Source organism: Pundamilia nyererei, unplaced genomic scaffold (genome assembly GCF_000239375.1).
Source record: "Pundamilia nyererei isolate P.nyererei 1_Seehausen unplaced genomic scaffold, PunNye1.0 scaffold00018, whole genome shotgun sequence".
NCBI classification, from domain to species: Eukaryota; Metazoa; Chordata; class Actinopteri; order Cichliformes; family Cichlidae; genus Pundamilia; species Pundamilia nyererei.
In genome coordinates, this window is record NW_005187419.1 from 3,206,622 (window position 1) to 3,222,853 (window position 16,232).

Below are 16,232 nucleotides of genomic sequence, written 5' to 3' on the forward strand. Positions count from 1 at the left end.
TATAAAACCATTTCAGGAGGGCAAACAACTGATTCTTCATATCAGTCTTCCTAACGTTTCCCCTCTGACCATTCACACTGTAAAACTCCACCAAACTTCAGCTCACATGAAATGCAGTTGTCTCCCTCTACTTGTTAATAATGTTTATGTGTGTTTGCCCAAAAATATTTGTGACCATGTCTAAACGTGCAGGTGTTTGTGTTAAACGATTTTTGTAACATTTGTACAAAGCCTTGTTAAGTTAACCCTGTAAATATAAATATTATGTTATAATATTTGTTTGTACTTTTTTTTTTTAGGTCTTTTTTTTAAGGTTTACAAAAGTGCAAATAAGTGCACAGTTGTTTTTTTGTTTGGTTTTGTTTTCAAGATGTTACTTGAAATGTTTCCCTTAATATATTATTTGTTTTTGTTTTATATTCAATATATATATATATTAAATATATATATTTTGTATTAAAGTAAAATTTATTGCAATTTCACCTCTTGGGTGTACCTGTTTAAAGGAGACGAGATAAACACGACTAAACGTATTCCTTATTTCCTCATAGATGGCCTTTCTGATTCACAGCACTGTGCAGGAAACCTTTATCTCACGAGATAAGTCTTATAATAAAGATTATCTCGTGGCTAGTTACACAAAATGTACACAACACTCTGTAGTAACAACATGTAGCAAGTTCTGAATTTTAATCAGGTAATTATTATGTGATATCGGACAGTTTGCAGACAGCTGATCATGCCGCCAGGGCTTCAAGTCTGGCATTACTGAGCATTGCCTCAACAGATCAGCTCATATTCACTGAACACAGGAGCTCAAAAGAAGATGCCTGACAGTGTGTAACAGACTGGTGTAGGATTTTTTTTTTTTTTTTGGTGTTTTCAGCACACAAGGTCAGGTTCTAATAAATCTTCCCTGAGTGGGGAAATGGTACGTTGGAGGAAATGAAAAAAGAAGAACAAGAGTCTGTTGTTTCTGTCTCGTCTTGACCGCAGAACCAATTTGCAGTAGCGAAAAAAAACACGACCCGAGTGAGAGGTGCAAATTCAGAAGTCACAAAAGGCTTGCTTGTTTCCCTGCGACCAAATAATAACCCAGTGAAAGAGAAGAAGAATGATAATAATAAATAGGTTCTAGTCTCGTCTTACCTCAAGGTTTTTTCTACAAGTGCCTGATTTCTGGAATGTGTTTTTGTTCTGCAGTGCCATGCTCGGTTCTTATCCTTCCATTTCCTTTTGTTATTTCTGGGTCTCCTCCCCTCCTCTGCTGTGGTTGACGGTATAATTGAGGCACTGACCCAAAGATGTGTACATTAAATACAAGCAGTCTAACAGAGAGGCTGTACAAAACAAAATAAAAGAAAGAAAGAAAAGTAAAGTAAAGCACACTTCAAGCCAAGGACACTTCTATGCACTCCCTTTGCCTTTAACAGAGGAGGGGAAAAGCATAGTATTCTCTCAGCTGCTTCTTTTGTTTTTTGTTTTTTTAACAAACTGAGGTCACCTCTCTATGCCTAATAATCCACAGTGTGTGAATAAGGTACACCTAACACACCCCCACCCTACAACTGCATTAGGTCATGCCAGACAGCATCCAGTTTCCTAAAGATGAACAAAAACCTCATCAAAGGGAAACGTCGACAGTCTGAAATGTGATTTTACCTTTTGTGTCGTTGTTGTATTTTAAAAGCGTTTCTTTTTTTTGTACATACTATCTTAATATGTAACATATTGTATTGTGTACATTTGGAATTGCTTTCGAGTATGACTAATATGAAAAATGACTGGACTAAAAGAAAAAAACAAATAAAAAACATGGTTGTCCGCCTGAACTCATTTCCCTCGTGGCTGTGTGCTTAAAAGCAGGTTATATGATGTAAATAAACAGAACTATGTTTAAAAAAAAAGTGTTTGCGTTTGTGACTTTTGTGTGTGGGTAAAACACATTTTTTACAGTGGAGATGTGCCTCACATTTTGCAGCGCGGGCATCTTAAAATAGGAGCTGACTGGCTCCCCCTAGAGGCTTGAAGAGGCTATAAGACATAAAGGGAAACGGAATCTGGAGTGTTGAGGGTCTTTATTTTAATTTATGGGAATGTTTAAATATTTATGGATTCTGTGAGTAGTAGCTGTAATAATGGGATTCTATTAAAACGGATGACCCCACCAAAGTAAAGACACACTTTTCATCACATTCTTAGGCTTTGCAAATGAGCAGCACTTCTCACATGATCAGTAACCAACCTTGTCTGCATGGCTGTCCACAGGCTCTTCAGGAACAAGTCTCACCACTCGCCAGACATTTTGGAACCCCCTTTAGGCATTTATTTGCAAGATATTTCTAAATTAACTTAATAAAAATTTAAGTTACACCTCTACCACTATCTACCCTGCTACATAATTATCCCATCGATTGCAAAACAAATCTCTGGGTGCCATGTCTCTTTGTATCAGGCCTGCCTAAACTTGTGAAGTTACTAATTTTAACTGGGGGCGGGGTGTAAATATATATTATGTGATTGGTAGCTGTAATGATGAGAAAATTCATTATCAAGTCAGAATAAAGACACGATTTTCTGCAGATCCTTGACTTGCAAAAGTAATAACCACAGTGTGTCTGTATTACAACCTAGAAAATTCAGTAAAATAAACAATAAAATCCCACTTGCATGTCTTCCTGTATACCTCCGAGTGGACTAAGCTTTCATAAAGAGCATCTCATCCATATCCCATCCCCCCCTTCTCATGTAGTCTTCCATTCAGAGGCCACTGATGCCTTGTGTCTGGCCCATATCGGAATCCTTGCAAGAAATCGGACCAAAGCCACTGACAGCAGCTCCTAGCTGCAGCTTCCTGTGTTTGAGGACAGGCTGAACAACACATGGCAGTCTGATTCAGAACTTCAATTTTTATATTATTTTATTGGAACTAAAAGGTTAACACACAACTGTTAAAATGTTCACGCTGAAGTCTCTTTTTTTTTTTTGCAAAAAAGTATCTGAAAGGATGGCCCAATTAGCTGCAAGTTCTTCTTGTTCAGTTTCTGGAGGGGGGAGAAAAATAATCCGACATACAATATTTGCTCTTAAAATTAAAAACAGAACAGTTTATGTCAATGGATACCTACAAAGTTGAGCAGAGGAACAAACGGAAATTTCTTTTCAAATACCTCTTTATAAAAAAAGAAAAAAAAGAAAAAAAAAGAAATCAAATTTGAAATATTTACAATTCTCCTTGAAAACAATAACCGAATGGGACATTAACAGCTCAAATAGAAAGGGAAACGTCAAATATTTACTTATTTTGTCCAGGTGACAAACTGCTTACAGAAAAACTTATGATAAATTCTTTTAAAAATGCAGTAGTCCCATGTTTTACCTTATCCAAAGGATTTTAATTTGTAGCGACCTGGCCCCTGTCCTTGCTGGGCTGGCTCTTCAGGAGCAGCTCCATGTTTTGGGCTTTCAGTCTCTCCAGTTCCTTCTCCATCTCTTTGACCCGAACCGAGCAGTTCTGACCCCCGGGCTCCACGGCGCGTCTCAGCCGGTTGTTCTCCTCCTCCAACCGGGACATGCACTTCTCCAGCTCCAGGTATTCCTTGACCAGCTCCTGCTTGGTCATATTCTGCAGGCTCTCGACGTGATACATCTCGTAGGTCTCGGAAAAGTCTCTTTGGAGGAACTCTCCACCCGCGTTCCCGGGCCTCCCGATGCCATCGCTGCCCCCGCCGCTGCCGTCATCGTAGTCCTGGTCCTCGTTTTCCAAGACCTCATCCTCGCTGCCAGTGTCCTCCATGCAAACCCCGACCCCAGAAGGCCGCCTGACCCCCATCTGGGTGTTGAGGTCGGGTTCCTCTCGGTCGTGCTCGTCCATCAGGAACTGAGTTGTGTTGTAAGGGGCAACAGGGAGCCCTTTGGCGAACATTTCCTCTCTTACGCGCGAAGCCCTGGCAGTCTCCTTCTCTTCTAGGGCTTTCTTTTCCTCCCAGGAAAGTTTGTTATACGGCTTCCAGTGGCGCTTCTTCTTGGAGGTCCTGCGCCTGTGCCTTTTCTTGCCTAGACGCGCATCTAAGCCCGTATCAGAGTCGATGTGCAAACTATCCACTTGTACCTGCAGCCGTCTGTCTTGGCCGTTTTTTCCCTGTGTGGTGTGGTGGTCTTCTGTCGCTCCTTGGATGCTGCGTTTCTGATGAGGCTGAGTTGAAATCGGGCACTTCTGGACCTCGTTTCCGGCTGCTAACCCAGGACACACCTCCCTCTGCCCGCCTTTCATTTGCCGTAACTTGTCTGTGTTGATATCCTCGCAGTTCTCCGCCCGCTGCTCCTGCTTATGCTCGCTCTGTCGCCCCCTGTCGCCGTTTTGTGGTCCATCATGGTTTCTTGCTGGGAGATGCTCCAACGCGTCTCCACTGCTCCCACCTGAAGGGCTGGCTGAAGTTTTCAGGTGATGGGTCGTCTCCTCTGGCTCAGTCATCCTGGTGTTCCGCTCCTATGGCTCCACTTTAGCACATTTTTAGATGATATTCATGCTCCCGTGACTGAGTTTTAAAGTTCGTTAAAAAGACGTTAATTTGAACAAAAATATTCTACAATCTCGCGTAATCAATAAAGAAACTTTTGAGATTGTTTGCGTTTGTAAACAAACGCGCGCAAAGTAAAAGTAAACTTCCGAACAGTAAACACTTGTTACTCCTCCAAGGGTTTGTCAGAGCAACTGTCGCTAACTACCATTAACTGTTTCGATGCTGTCAGAGTTATCGTTAACCCGGAGACAGCGTTCCGCCGTCACAACAGTGTCCAGTGTGCCGCTCAAGAAGAGGGAGCTCGTGTTTATATACCAGCTCCGCCTCTACCCGTGCGCATGCTACTGCTTTCAACTCCTGATGGATTGTGGGGTATGACGTTTTCGTTTAGGCGAAGCCTTGGCGGAGACCTTCGCACCAAACTACATAGCCCACAAGTCTACCATAACTGGCGAGCTTCTTGACCAATCAATTAAGAGGATCTCGAGTCCGCTAAAGCCTACCCTACTCTTTGTTGATTGGACCAGAGAATAATTTTGCTGTTGCTAAGCTCAAGGTATTTTCTGATTGGGCAGATCAATAGTCAATCACAGGACCGTAATCCACGCAAAGAAAGCAGTCCCGGGCATTTTACGGACGCTACTATTTACAAATGAAGGGGTTGTGTTTGCAATTGAAGAACTAAAAGTTAATCTGTTTACATTTGAAATAAGTGATTTGCAAACTGGAGCAAATATGCGTGGTTTAAACACACAATAATAGGCTTTGTTTTTATTTACTCATCCAGCCAACATAGGACAAAATTACCCATACAATTAACCCCCCCCTGTATTTTAAGCTACAACAAGAAACTGTCTTGCGGAATCTAGTCCGTCTTCGACGTTCATTTGAGAAACTAAGTAAATACAGCTTATTCAAAACATAAATTTTTGTACATGTCAGCTGCCATAAAAATGCGTTGCTCAGGCGCCATTTGAGAGATTGAATGTTTCCGTGTCAAAAGTCTCTTCTGTGCGGAGTGATATGTTGTGGGGCAGAGGGCCAGGGGAACTCTGGAATCAGCGTAAACAAACGACATTTATTGTGAAGCTGCCGTGGAGAGCGCTGTTCCGAACCCCTCGTTGTTAAAGGGTGGGTCAGGCGATCTCACACTTGCTCAATAATCCTATTAGCAGTTGACGAAGTGGTGCAGATCAGCGTTTGAGTTTTTCCGCGGAGCCAACGTTCTGATACGCAGTGTTAGTTTTACACTGTTGTCTCGTGTTAACGGCTAAGGAGACGCTAGCTAGCTAACGTTAGCCAAACGTTAGCCAACGGGCGCTACGTGTCGTGGCTCCCAAACTAAACACTACACTACTCCACATACATACGAAGCCATACGTACTACAACAAAAATAAACTTAACGTTTAACTCATTGGTCACAGAAAACGCTCCTAGTCGGTGTGAGTATGACGAAAAACGCCATACTGCACTAAAGCTAGGTAAGCTAACGTAAGTTAGCGTACGCTACCGTGTAGCGATAATATAAAAAGTATTAAACCATGAGTGATAGACCGTTTTTAAATAAAATTGTTTGGCTTGTGTCAGTTTGTCGATTCAACTGCAGCAAAGCAAAGCAACTACAATGCGCTGTGCTACTGGTAATGATAGCCATCTGCTAACTAGGCCAACGTGTTCATATGGGGCCCGCGTAATTCCTGGGCTGTTTTATTCCGATGTGATTTTCTCGTTTCACTAAAGCGATTAGTGTACACATTTCAAGTACTGCCACAGTTAGTCGAACTGTACAAATCAGAGTACCGAAAATATACACAAACAGACTGAAAACATTCGTTTTTTGAAACAGTCCTTCACGTGAGACGTTTGAGCAACTGTCTTGCTTTCAGGAAGTAGACCGCGCCTGATCTTTCCAGTTTCCCTTTAGTTAACTAGTGTTAGCAAGCTCTAGATGGGTGTAACTCGCCAAACCAATAATCTTCTACAGTATTCACAACTTTTCTGTATTGTCGGCTTGTGTGAAATAAACAAATGGAAATAAAATGCTGTGGGGAAAAAGGTTGAAACCTTTATGTGGAATATGTTAATGTGGTTAATTTGTTTTGTTTGTTTTCTGATGCACATTATTTACATGTGCATACTACATGCATACATATTTGATGTCACAATGGTTAAAGAGTTAGTCATTATTCCGTGTTAATCCTTAACTGTGCATGCTTCACTGTGTCATCCACAAATTGTGTCCAGTTTTCACAAAGCAGTTTGCTTCCATTAATGGAAGAAGTGGGTTATTCAGTCTGTGGCCTTATGTTGGGTGACTGGTCTCTCCTAACACTGCCAGTGAAGACTGGCTACAAACAACACAGGCCCACTGTTTCTACTAATAGAAGCAGGCAGAGTTTCAGCTTTGGCAAATAAGCAAGGCAAACTGGGAAATCCTTTGAGAGGGGAGGTGATCTGTTCTAGTTAATATGAAACCTAATGACCATGGAGATTGAGAAACAGTACCAGGGCTTCCCATATTCTCAAATCAAGGAGCGGTGCGCAGCTACAGCACCAGAGCTGCTCCTGCATAGATCACAGCTTGTGAGGATTAGCAGGCATGACTTAATCTCTCACCCTGTCCAACATAGTAGTTGCTGCAATTGAGCGGAGATGAAAGATATGTGTAATATACTATTATACGCTGGTGCACGGGCCTGAAGAGGAGGTGCAGGAGGAGTTTGTGCAGACAGCAGGTCCAGATGGGTGTTTTAGTAAGGGAAACAGTCAATCCACCAGCTTCATTAAATGACCAGGTTAAAGAAACATCACCTTAGGCTCCATCCACCCAGCCTACCAAACCTGTACGTGTGTGTTTACTTTGCACATGGCTGTGACTCAGCTCTGTCACTCTCTGCTCTCTGTTATAACTCCATTACTAAGACTTAATTAAGTTTGCAGGCAGTGCTCTGGTACTGTGAGCACCATCTAATAACCAAAAAATTAAAAAAGACTGCAGTGCAGGTTTTCACTTTCATAACCAACCATTTAAATCTGTGCAGACAGCATGAACATACTGGCCACAGATGATGAATGTGGCATTACGGAACTGATTGTTGTTGTTGAGAGCTAAGCAGTTACTTTTAATAACCAACAGGGGACGCCAGCTCCTCAGTCACTGGCATTTGAATGGGGAACAGTTTTACTAAAGTGGAAGCACTTCTTTCTGCTCTTGATCTCCATTTAGAGGAAGGTGATTACATATTTGAAAGTTTGCCTGAACAATCAGGGTCATATGTTTGCTTTACCTCCTCTGAAAGAAAAGATTTCAGCTGTTTAAATGTTTGCTGAGCCTAGACAAAGGGTAACCTGCTCTTTGCCTCTGGACGTTAATCACGCCACTATATTCATGTAAGTATGCAAGCTTTTTAAAATTTATATATGAAAAGGTAGGCGAAACAGCACAATTTTTCTTTTTGGAATACAGCATGGCATCCGCGCAAAATAAACTCGAAATAAACATTTCAAACAAGTCTATATTTGGGTTTATTTATTTTATTTACAAAAAACAAAAAGGTCCCATAAAAAGTTTTTTGGGTTTTTTTGAAGAACAGATTTAACCAAAAAGGCTTTGATACGCAACTGTTGAGACTCCGTGCGCACATAGTGCGCTTTAAACCATTTAAACAAGTGTGTATACAAATTAATGTATGGAGGGGGACTTGACCATACCTGATCCACCACCAAGGTCCCTTTACGTTTTCGTTGGGGCAGGAAGAGGAAGAGGAGGAGGAGGAGTAAGGTGTTGGCTCCAGAAGCGTGCGACTCGTTTGGAGTCCTGCGCGCAAACATGAGTAGCAAATCTGGGGAGGGGACTCCTGCGGTCGGTTCTCTCTCTCTCTCGCTCGCTCTCTTTCTGCGGGCTGGGGGTCTGTCTGGGGCAGTTTAAGGACACCTGCGCCCTCAGCTTCCTCAAACCCCTAAAGTTACAAGCTTAAGTTTATTTCGCTGGAGTTTATGTAGCGATCATGTTAAGCGTAGGCACCGGCAAGACCAGTCCCAGGGAGCACAGGAGGAAAGTGAATGAGAAGACGACGGACCTCATCAGGAGGCTCGGTAAGGACACCTCCAAATCTGACCTGCTCCTAGGAGTTCACCGTCAGCTCCAGGCTGAAGTGTTTTGTTTTGTTTTTCCGCTCATTGTTGGTACAAACTTAACTGAGGCTTCAGTGATTTTTAGTCACCTTGTTTGTTATGTTGCCTTTTACTAAGACAGCAATTATAATCGGTAGCTATTTATGCCTTCATAATTCATAACATAGTTTCTCTTAGAAGGCGGTGTAATTCGAGAAATCTTTGCATCTTTCTGAAAAGATGATTCATTTCACCTACTTTCATTGATAATTGCTCACTTCTTAGTTACAGATTGTTTGCTTTAATTTGTAGTCTCGTTAATTCGTGTCATTCATTTACTTCCCCCAGTTTACAAAAAATACATTAACAAAACAGGCATAACAGGTTTGCTTTTTTAAAATGATGATGTTCTTAGAAAGTGAGTAATGACCGAGCTTACAGATAATGGCATCAAACAGAAGCGAAGTTCTGAGTATTTGTGGGTGTAGTTACAACGGTCATGTGTTTATGAAGAGCAGAGTTACTCACTGGACTACTGCTCTGATTCAGGCTCCTCGCCATTCCCATCTCAGCCTACTCCCCTCACAGTTCAGTCCCGATATGTCACTGCCCCTTCCCAAACTCGCCCCAAAATAGACACTTGCTGAGCAGCCATAGCGCACCTGTCAGAATCTCTGAGAAGACGCTGGATTTCTGGAAGGCTGAACCAGTGTTAACGACGTATATATGCAGGCATACAAAATTAGCTCACAGACAGAAATGTTGGATGAAATCTTTGCTTTTTATTTTAATTCTTTTTTTTTTCTTTTCAGTTTTATATGTATAAAGGGAACGTATTGTGTTTTTTTCCCCAACCCCATATTTTTAATTCCTGGACTTTAGTAGAGTAGTTTTGCATGACTCACTTGTAAATATTTATCTTGAGGTGTTGCACTGGCACAATATGATCCAGTAATAAGCTGTACTATATCAGGGATTTCCACTCTCATTGATGCACAGTGGCACATAGCCAAGAGTAGAAACCGGTCTGAAACTGAGCATTCAGAGCAGCATGAAGCCTGAAACTTTGGCAGTGTTTCACATGAGCATCCAACATTGTAACAGCATAAGCATGAGGAATGCACTCATGACTACCTAATTAGGCACATCTGTTCAACTGCTTATTAAGACAAATAGGTAATCAGCCAATCACCTGGCAGGAACACTGTGCATTTAGGCAGGTAGACATGATTAGAACAACCTGCTGACGGTCAAACGGAGCACTGGAATGAGGAAGAAAGGTAATTGAAGTGACTTTGAACATGCCATGGTTGGTGGTGTAAAATGGGCTGGTCTGAGTATTTCTGGTCTGCAGTATCATAATTATTTTTGGTCAGTTTTAAATCATAATTTTAACACAATTACTGAGGAAGTAAAACCAACTCTTTTTCTTAATATCTTATAAACAAAATAGAGTATTAAGTGTTTTATTGGTCAACTGAAACAGGAAGTCCAGTTAGCTGACAAAGAACAGCACAAAGTAATCGAAACAGGAACATATGAGGGAGGCACTAACAAGCTGACACAGTACAGCACAACAATGAGCTAAGAAAACCATAAGGGATTAAATATGCACGTGGGGTAATCAGGGGTATGGAAAACACCCATTAACACAGCTGAACCTAACTGAAGAAAATGAGACAAAAGATGCAAAATTAAATAAAACACACGAGAAACTAACTAAATAAAACGAGGAATAACTAAACAGAGGCTCTCTAATGCAGAGACGGGGACTAGACAAGATACAGGAAACGCACCAGGAGAGGAAAATGTGAAACTTGGGGGATTACTGATAAACAGACTCCGGATCATGACGTTAAACTCCAGGAAGATAATTATAACAACCCAGAATGGGGCATAATAATTGTTTTATCTGCAGTGGTGTAGTGGTTGCTGGTTTGATTCTTGCCAGAGATACAAGTCTTTTGGGGTTGGCGTCCGTTTAAGAACTCTGTCAAATCAAACATGTGGAGTTATCTGCTGTGGCAGCCCCTAGTGGTAAGGGGGTGGCTGCAAATAACAACTTTATTTATCCTAAAGTCACTATAGGCCAAAATTGTGATTGAAAGCAAAGACCTTAATAAGTAAAAACAGTATGCAGAAACAATCTCTTATAAATTCAGCTCTTCTTGCATGTTTAGTGAAAACAGAAATGCAGAATTTTAATGTTTTTGCAACAGTGTGTAAACATGGATCCATACTTCTGCAGTGGCACCATGTTTAAACTCTGACACTATGCACAGACCTCTTTAAGCATTACTGAAGTCTGAAACTGTATCTGCGCCTGAAAACGCAACACTGGCATTGCTATATTTGAGTGTCCCACTAATACTTAATAATAAAGCAAGTGAGGTCACCCAAGTAGACTCACCACCAACACTTGTTGTCATAAATTTGTCAGGTGACTGTCCACCCACCATGTTTTAGCCGCTTTCACATCAAAGCGAAAACACCGAATAGTTTCGCAATCTGCAGGTGGGACTGACCTAAGTTCAAAGGTTTTGTGTCATGTGGTGTCACAGGACTGATCCGCCTTCCTCGTTCAAACATTTCTCACTCACAGTGAGCCAAAGTGACGAATGTGGCCTGAGAGGCAGAGATTTGTTAGTTTTGAGATAATCCATGTTTGAATCAGACTAGCGCAAACATGGATAAATATATTCATTGCCACAGACGTCCCCACAGGGGTTTTGGGGGATTTGATTTCAGGGAGAGAGTCTGCGGCTGTTGGCAGCGCTGTTAACGGTGGTACACAGCAATTAGTTTCTTGTGTGAGCCAACAGCCTGCATAAGCCAAGGATTTACAAAACAACATCCATGATGAGTTTCAGTCGGTTTAGACCGAAGAGATGGGACAATTTCACACGTTGCATCTACAAGATGAATGTAAACACGATCGTGAGCTGAGGTGATGTTTTCGGAGGCCGCTGCAGGGAATACGTGGTATCTGTTTGGTATCTGAGTAAACTCAGCTGTAAATCTGAGAGCTTTACATATGCTTTATGTCTGCGATTGTGGTCAACAACATTCCCGGCCAAACAGGTCACAATCAACAAGGTTATCATCTGTTATTCGGTTTGAATGGTCAGGTGTTTAGAAGGATTTAACCTCAGTGGGATCTAACTGAGCCCCAACATACAATAAATAGCATCAGTTGTGTAACAACAGACACTTATTCCGACTGTGTACGTGACTAATAAAATTTGAATTTGAATTTGATTGTGAATAACCTTTTTTTTTCTAAATAATCACAGCTCCGCTGTTTTTGTGTGTGCAGGCTCACATTGTAGCAAAGAAAAGTATTGCCAGTTTATTAGACAAAAGGTAAAATATATACTGACATGTTCAAGCTAAAGTCAGCTCTATTCAACTCCATTCAAATTTCAATTTTTTTTCAGGTTGTGCACTGTCCAAAAGAAAATAGGAATCCCCTTTCCCTTCTACCAAACCATACTGCTCTCACAGTCTGGTTTTCTCCTGCCTATGGTTAAGTCTGCCAACCTCAGGTTGGAAAACAGTAAATCAACAGTAGAGGTTTGACTTTAATGTGGCTTAAAAATCACGATCATAGCCTTGTTAATACGCATTGCAACCTTAAATTGTGCTTTGACGGCATATTTAACCACATATTGGCAAATAAAATGACAGTTTTTTACAAAAGCTCATTTATTTCTCAACATTTTTTTAATATTTTACTGGAATCCAGATATTGTTCAGAGCGAGTCTAGTCGCACACAGTGAGTCCTGCTTACTGTGTGGTCATAACTTGCTTATTAATGAGCAAATAAATGATGTTTCATTCATTATAAGAGACAAAGAGAACGTTTGACTAAAAGCTGCTTGTTTTCGACTGAATACAAAGAGGCTGCTCTGCTTTCATGTTCAACTCTCTGCTGTCCAGAAACCATTGGCAACGATTCTGCATTTCCAAATAACACTCACTTTTTTCTACTCAGTCCTTTTTTGGGGAGTTAGGGGGGGTTCACATCAGTAAATTCCACAGAGAGTCCCGATTCCAAAGAAGAAAAATACGGTTTCCAACTGATCATTTTTCTTCTTTTGAGCTGGAATCTCATCATTTTGCCTAAACACTTTTGATTTTGGAGATGCAGACTGGATGCCACTGTTTGCCTCCTAGAGGGGACAGCTGTGCGACAGAGCTGAGAAACTTTAATTGGCCCGTATTAAATCTACAGCCCCTATACTTGTCTATCTTTATGCGAGAATCCATGCTAGCTGACTCTTGTGACTGCTGCTATGCTGACAGAAACGTGAACCGTGTCCCGGGAGGAGCTGGTATGTGGGCCTGAGTGAAGAGGACTCATGCAAGCACAGTGCACTGACCAGCTGATATAGTTATTTGGATTTTAATCCTCCTTTCAGCGTTAAAGCTACACTGCTGCTCACAGTGTCAAAGCACCCTCGGAGGAATCTCCATTGCTGAGTTAATTAAAATGTTAATTGTTTTCCGTTATTTGCTTTATCCACTTGCAAGTGGCACAGTTGTAGAGATAGATAATGTCAGTCTGTTGGGTTGAGACGAAAAGATCTCTTCTAACTATTCATTGTATTGTCATGAAATTTCATTTACTTTCACGTTCCCCTGAGAAGGAATCTTATTGGCTGTGGTGTCCCTTTCTCTTTCCTGCATGAACATTTGGTTAATTGACATTAAATATGTGATGCACACCTCTGTTACCTCCATAGGAGATGAACTGTGTTTTTCAGTCCTAGCTTTTACTGCTTTGACTGAGGAACTCATTTACAGGAGGCAACACTTTTTAAAGCAATGCTCATTAGTAGCATCCCTCTTAAGTAGGCTTTTAAAAACTCAGTGTACAGTACAGCGTCTGGGTTAACTGTCCCAGACACTATTATTTCAGCAAATTATAAATACCTGTCTAGCCATAATTTTGGGATCATACTTTTTCAAAACTACACAACATCTTCTTAACTAACCTTGTATTTTGGATCGTGTCATCCCAGACATTCTCTTGGCTGCAGTTTTATGTCTTCTTCCTGCCGCATTATCACAGTTGCCTTTGCCAACTGGAGAAATTGCAGATGTTGCTCCTCACTGAATGATCCTTGAGTACTTTTATTGAAAACCCTTTATTTCTAAGAGAGTGCCACTGTGCCAGTATTATCCTAAGAATGCCTGATTTGAAGTGGTACAAATATTTGTTGAGCCAATCATGTGGCAGTGATTGCATTATAGTCTTGTATACACGGTTAAGATAACACCCCAAAGGTCAAACTGAGCATCAGAATGGGAAAGAAAGGTGATTGAAGAGATTTTGAATGTGGCACAGTTGTTGGTTCCAGACAAGATGATCTCTGAGTATTTTAGAAACTGATGATCTACTGTGATTTTCTGCACAGTAATTCCTAGTGTTTCCAGAGAAGAGTAAAATATTTCCAGAGAGCAAGACCAACTGCATGACATTATCACGTCAAAATAGACCAAAATCTGAGTAATGTTTCCAGAAACTTGTTGAATTGATGTTATAACTAGCATATAGGCCGTCACAGGCCCGGCCTGGTATTAACAAGGTGTACCTTGTTAAAAGTCAGCTCATTTGTATGTGTTAATTAGCCAAACTTTACTAACTACCAAAATATAACCGGTGTTTAGTTTTCATCTTTATGCACAAACTCTAGCAGTGCTTTAAAGTTTGGTGATTTGGAACTACTTCAGCCAGAATAAGCTAAGCTTTAGCTTCTGTAGATGTCAGCTAGCTGACTTGTTTACATGTACCTGCTGACAAAACCCACTCTCAGTAAGTGCCTCTTTTTGATGGATATCTGGACTCTATCTTGATTTAAAGATAAGGTTTAACAGTTGTACTTTTTTAAAACCCTTTTAAATTGTCAGTGTTGCCTCAGCGGGGTTTTTTTACTCCGAGTGTGCTGTTACATTAGGCTTATCAAGCAAATTAGCATACTTTTTCTTACAACGTCATCATTAAAATCACAGCTTTAATTAATGACTAAATATCTGTTGGTAATAGCTCATTAGCAAAAGGTAGCAAATCAAAATGGCAAACTAAGACAGTAAATATCAGTAAACACTGACATTTGTGAGCATGTTTCGTACAATAACATTAGAACTGGGGCAAAAACACTTCTATGCTACAGACTTTTCAGCCTCTTTTAAAATAGTACACCAACATGCTAAACCGAAATGTTAGACATTTCAGAGAGTACTTTCACACTTATGAAGAGGCTTTTCAGAAGCACACCAAACTGTACCAAATTTCTTAAATCTGTGGATAGGGCTGCTCAATTAATCGAATTTTAATCACGATTACGATCTGGGCTTTCAACGATCATTAAAAATGACTGAGCCATTATTAGCCCCTCCCTCGTGCTTTACTCTCGCGCTGCTCCATGTGGCAAATCGAGCGCACCTCTCTGCGGCAGATCGAGTGCACCTCTCTGCATTTCGAACAGGCATTACAACAATTAAGAGGACCCGAGGTAAGCTCGGAAAGCTCGGAAAGCTAAGCAGAAGTTATTTGGAGAGGAGAGTGACTGCCGTTGGTTGAAAAGAGAGGTAAAAAAACCCAAAAAACTTCAGTGGTGTGGAAACATTATGGGTTCGCGGAGTCAGATGTGGATCAAGTAGTGTGTAAACTTTGCTATGGTGTCATAGCTGCACCACAGAGCAACACTGCAAAGTTCACTAAACACAGATGTTTACATTTTTCATTTATTTTTTATATTGCAAACATTTGCACTGTTATCAGTATTTGCACACTATTTTATATTATTTTTTTAAAGTCATTATTCAATACATTGTTATTGTTAACTCTTTAAATCCCTGTAGAACCGGAACTGCGTGAGCTAGTGCAATAAATTGTTTTGCATATGAAACTGGAGGAGTTGTACTTGCATCTTATGCCATCAGCTTGTCCTCGGTCACGGTTTCCTTCCACATAAAGCTTTGCAAAAATTGCATAAAAAGCGCTTGCAGGAACAAAAACATAATATTCCAGAAACACGCTTTGCCGATCCGATCAGCTGTTCGTAACACTTCCCACATTGAAACAGATGTCAGCCCAAACTGTCACATGTCCGACATTTCCTGTCCGAAACCGGAAGTGACGCCATTTTCGCGGAAAATGTAGTTTTTTACTTGTAGGCCTTAAAAGCCTATACTGGTGTTTTTATAAGTCATGTTTGACTCTATACTTTTCTGAATAGTTTCTGGAATGCTTAGAACTCGAATTGCACTGCTGGAAATAGTTTATTTTGATGCACATGCTGTTTTCTTTGCAAATTTGCATCATAGGATTGTTTTTCGTTTTTCCTGCTGTATATAAAAATTGGTGTATTTCAAAAATAAAACTATGAAGACACTCAAAATAAATTTCCTGTTGTTATAAACTATTTTTTTGCAACTTTTTTGTATTTAAAGTTTTGAGGGATAAGCCTCTTAAATTTCCCCAAATAGAAATATATATTGTTACGGCCCTAGCAGGGCCTCCTCCTGAGGGTGCCTGTGTGGGCGTGTCCCACTACCTCCTGCCTGAGATGCCACCTTTCCCTCCGGC

The 16,232-nt window shown here is 40.8% G+C and overlaps 2 protein-coding genes across 3 annotated transcripts in view; one reads left to right on the forward strand and one right to left on the reverse strand.

The window, feature by feature from the left end:
• Positions 1-2,902: 2,902 nt before the first annotated feature.
• Positions 2,903-5,021, reverse strand: hexim1 (HEXIM P-TEFb complex subunit 1). The gene is made up of 2 exons (XM_005726168.2): positions 3,380-5,021; positions 2,903-3,044 (listed from the first exon to the last, which is right to left on the reverse strand). Exon 1 carries the CDS (start codon positions 4,472-4,474, stop codon positions 3,395-3,397), a length of 1,080 nt encoding a protein of 359 aa, XP_005726225.1. The 5' UTR covers positions 4,475-5,021; the 3' UTR covers positions 2,903-3,044; positions 3,380-3,394.
• A 3,294-nt stretch (positions 5,022-8,315) lies between these two features.
• Positions 8,316-16,232, forward strand: part of LOC102206147 (1-phosphatidylinositol 4,5-bisphosphate phosphodiesterase delta-3-A-like) — a 33,278-nt gene continuing 25,361 nt past the window's right edge. The window contains exon 1 of one of the 2 annotated variants that reach the window (XM_005726169.1): positions 8,316-8,619. In XM_005726169.1, the coding sequence (XP_005726226.1) occupies positions 8,532-8,619 (88 nt within the window). In that variant the 5' untranslated portion in view covers positions 8,316-8,531. Of the gene's footprint in view, positions 8,620-9,892; positions 9,918-16,232 lie in introns of those variants that run through there. The other variant, XM_005726170.1, reaches the window with a different exon arrangement.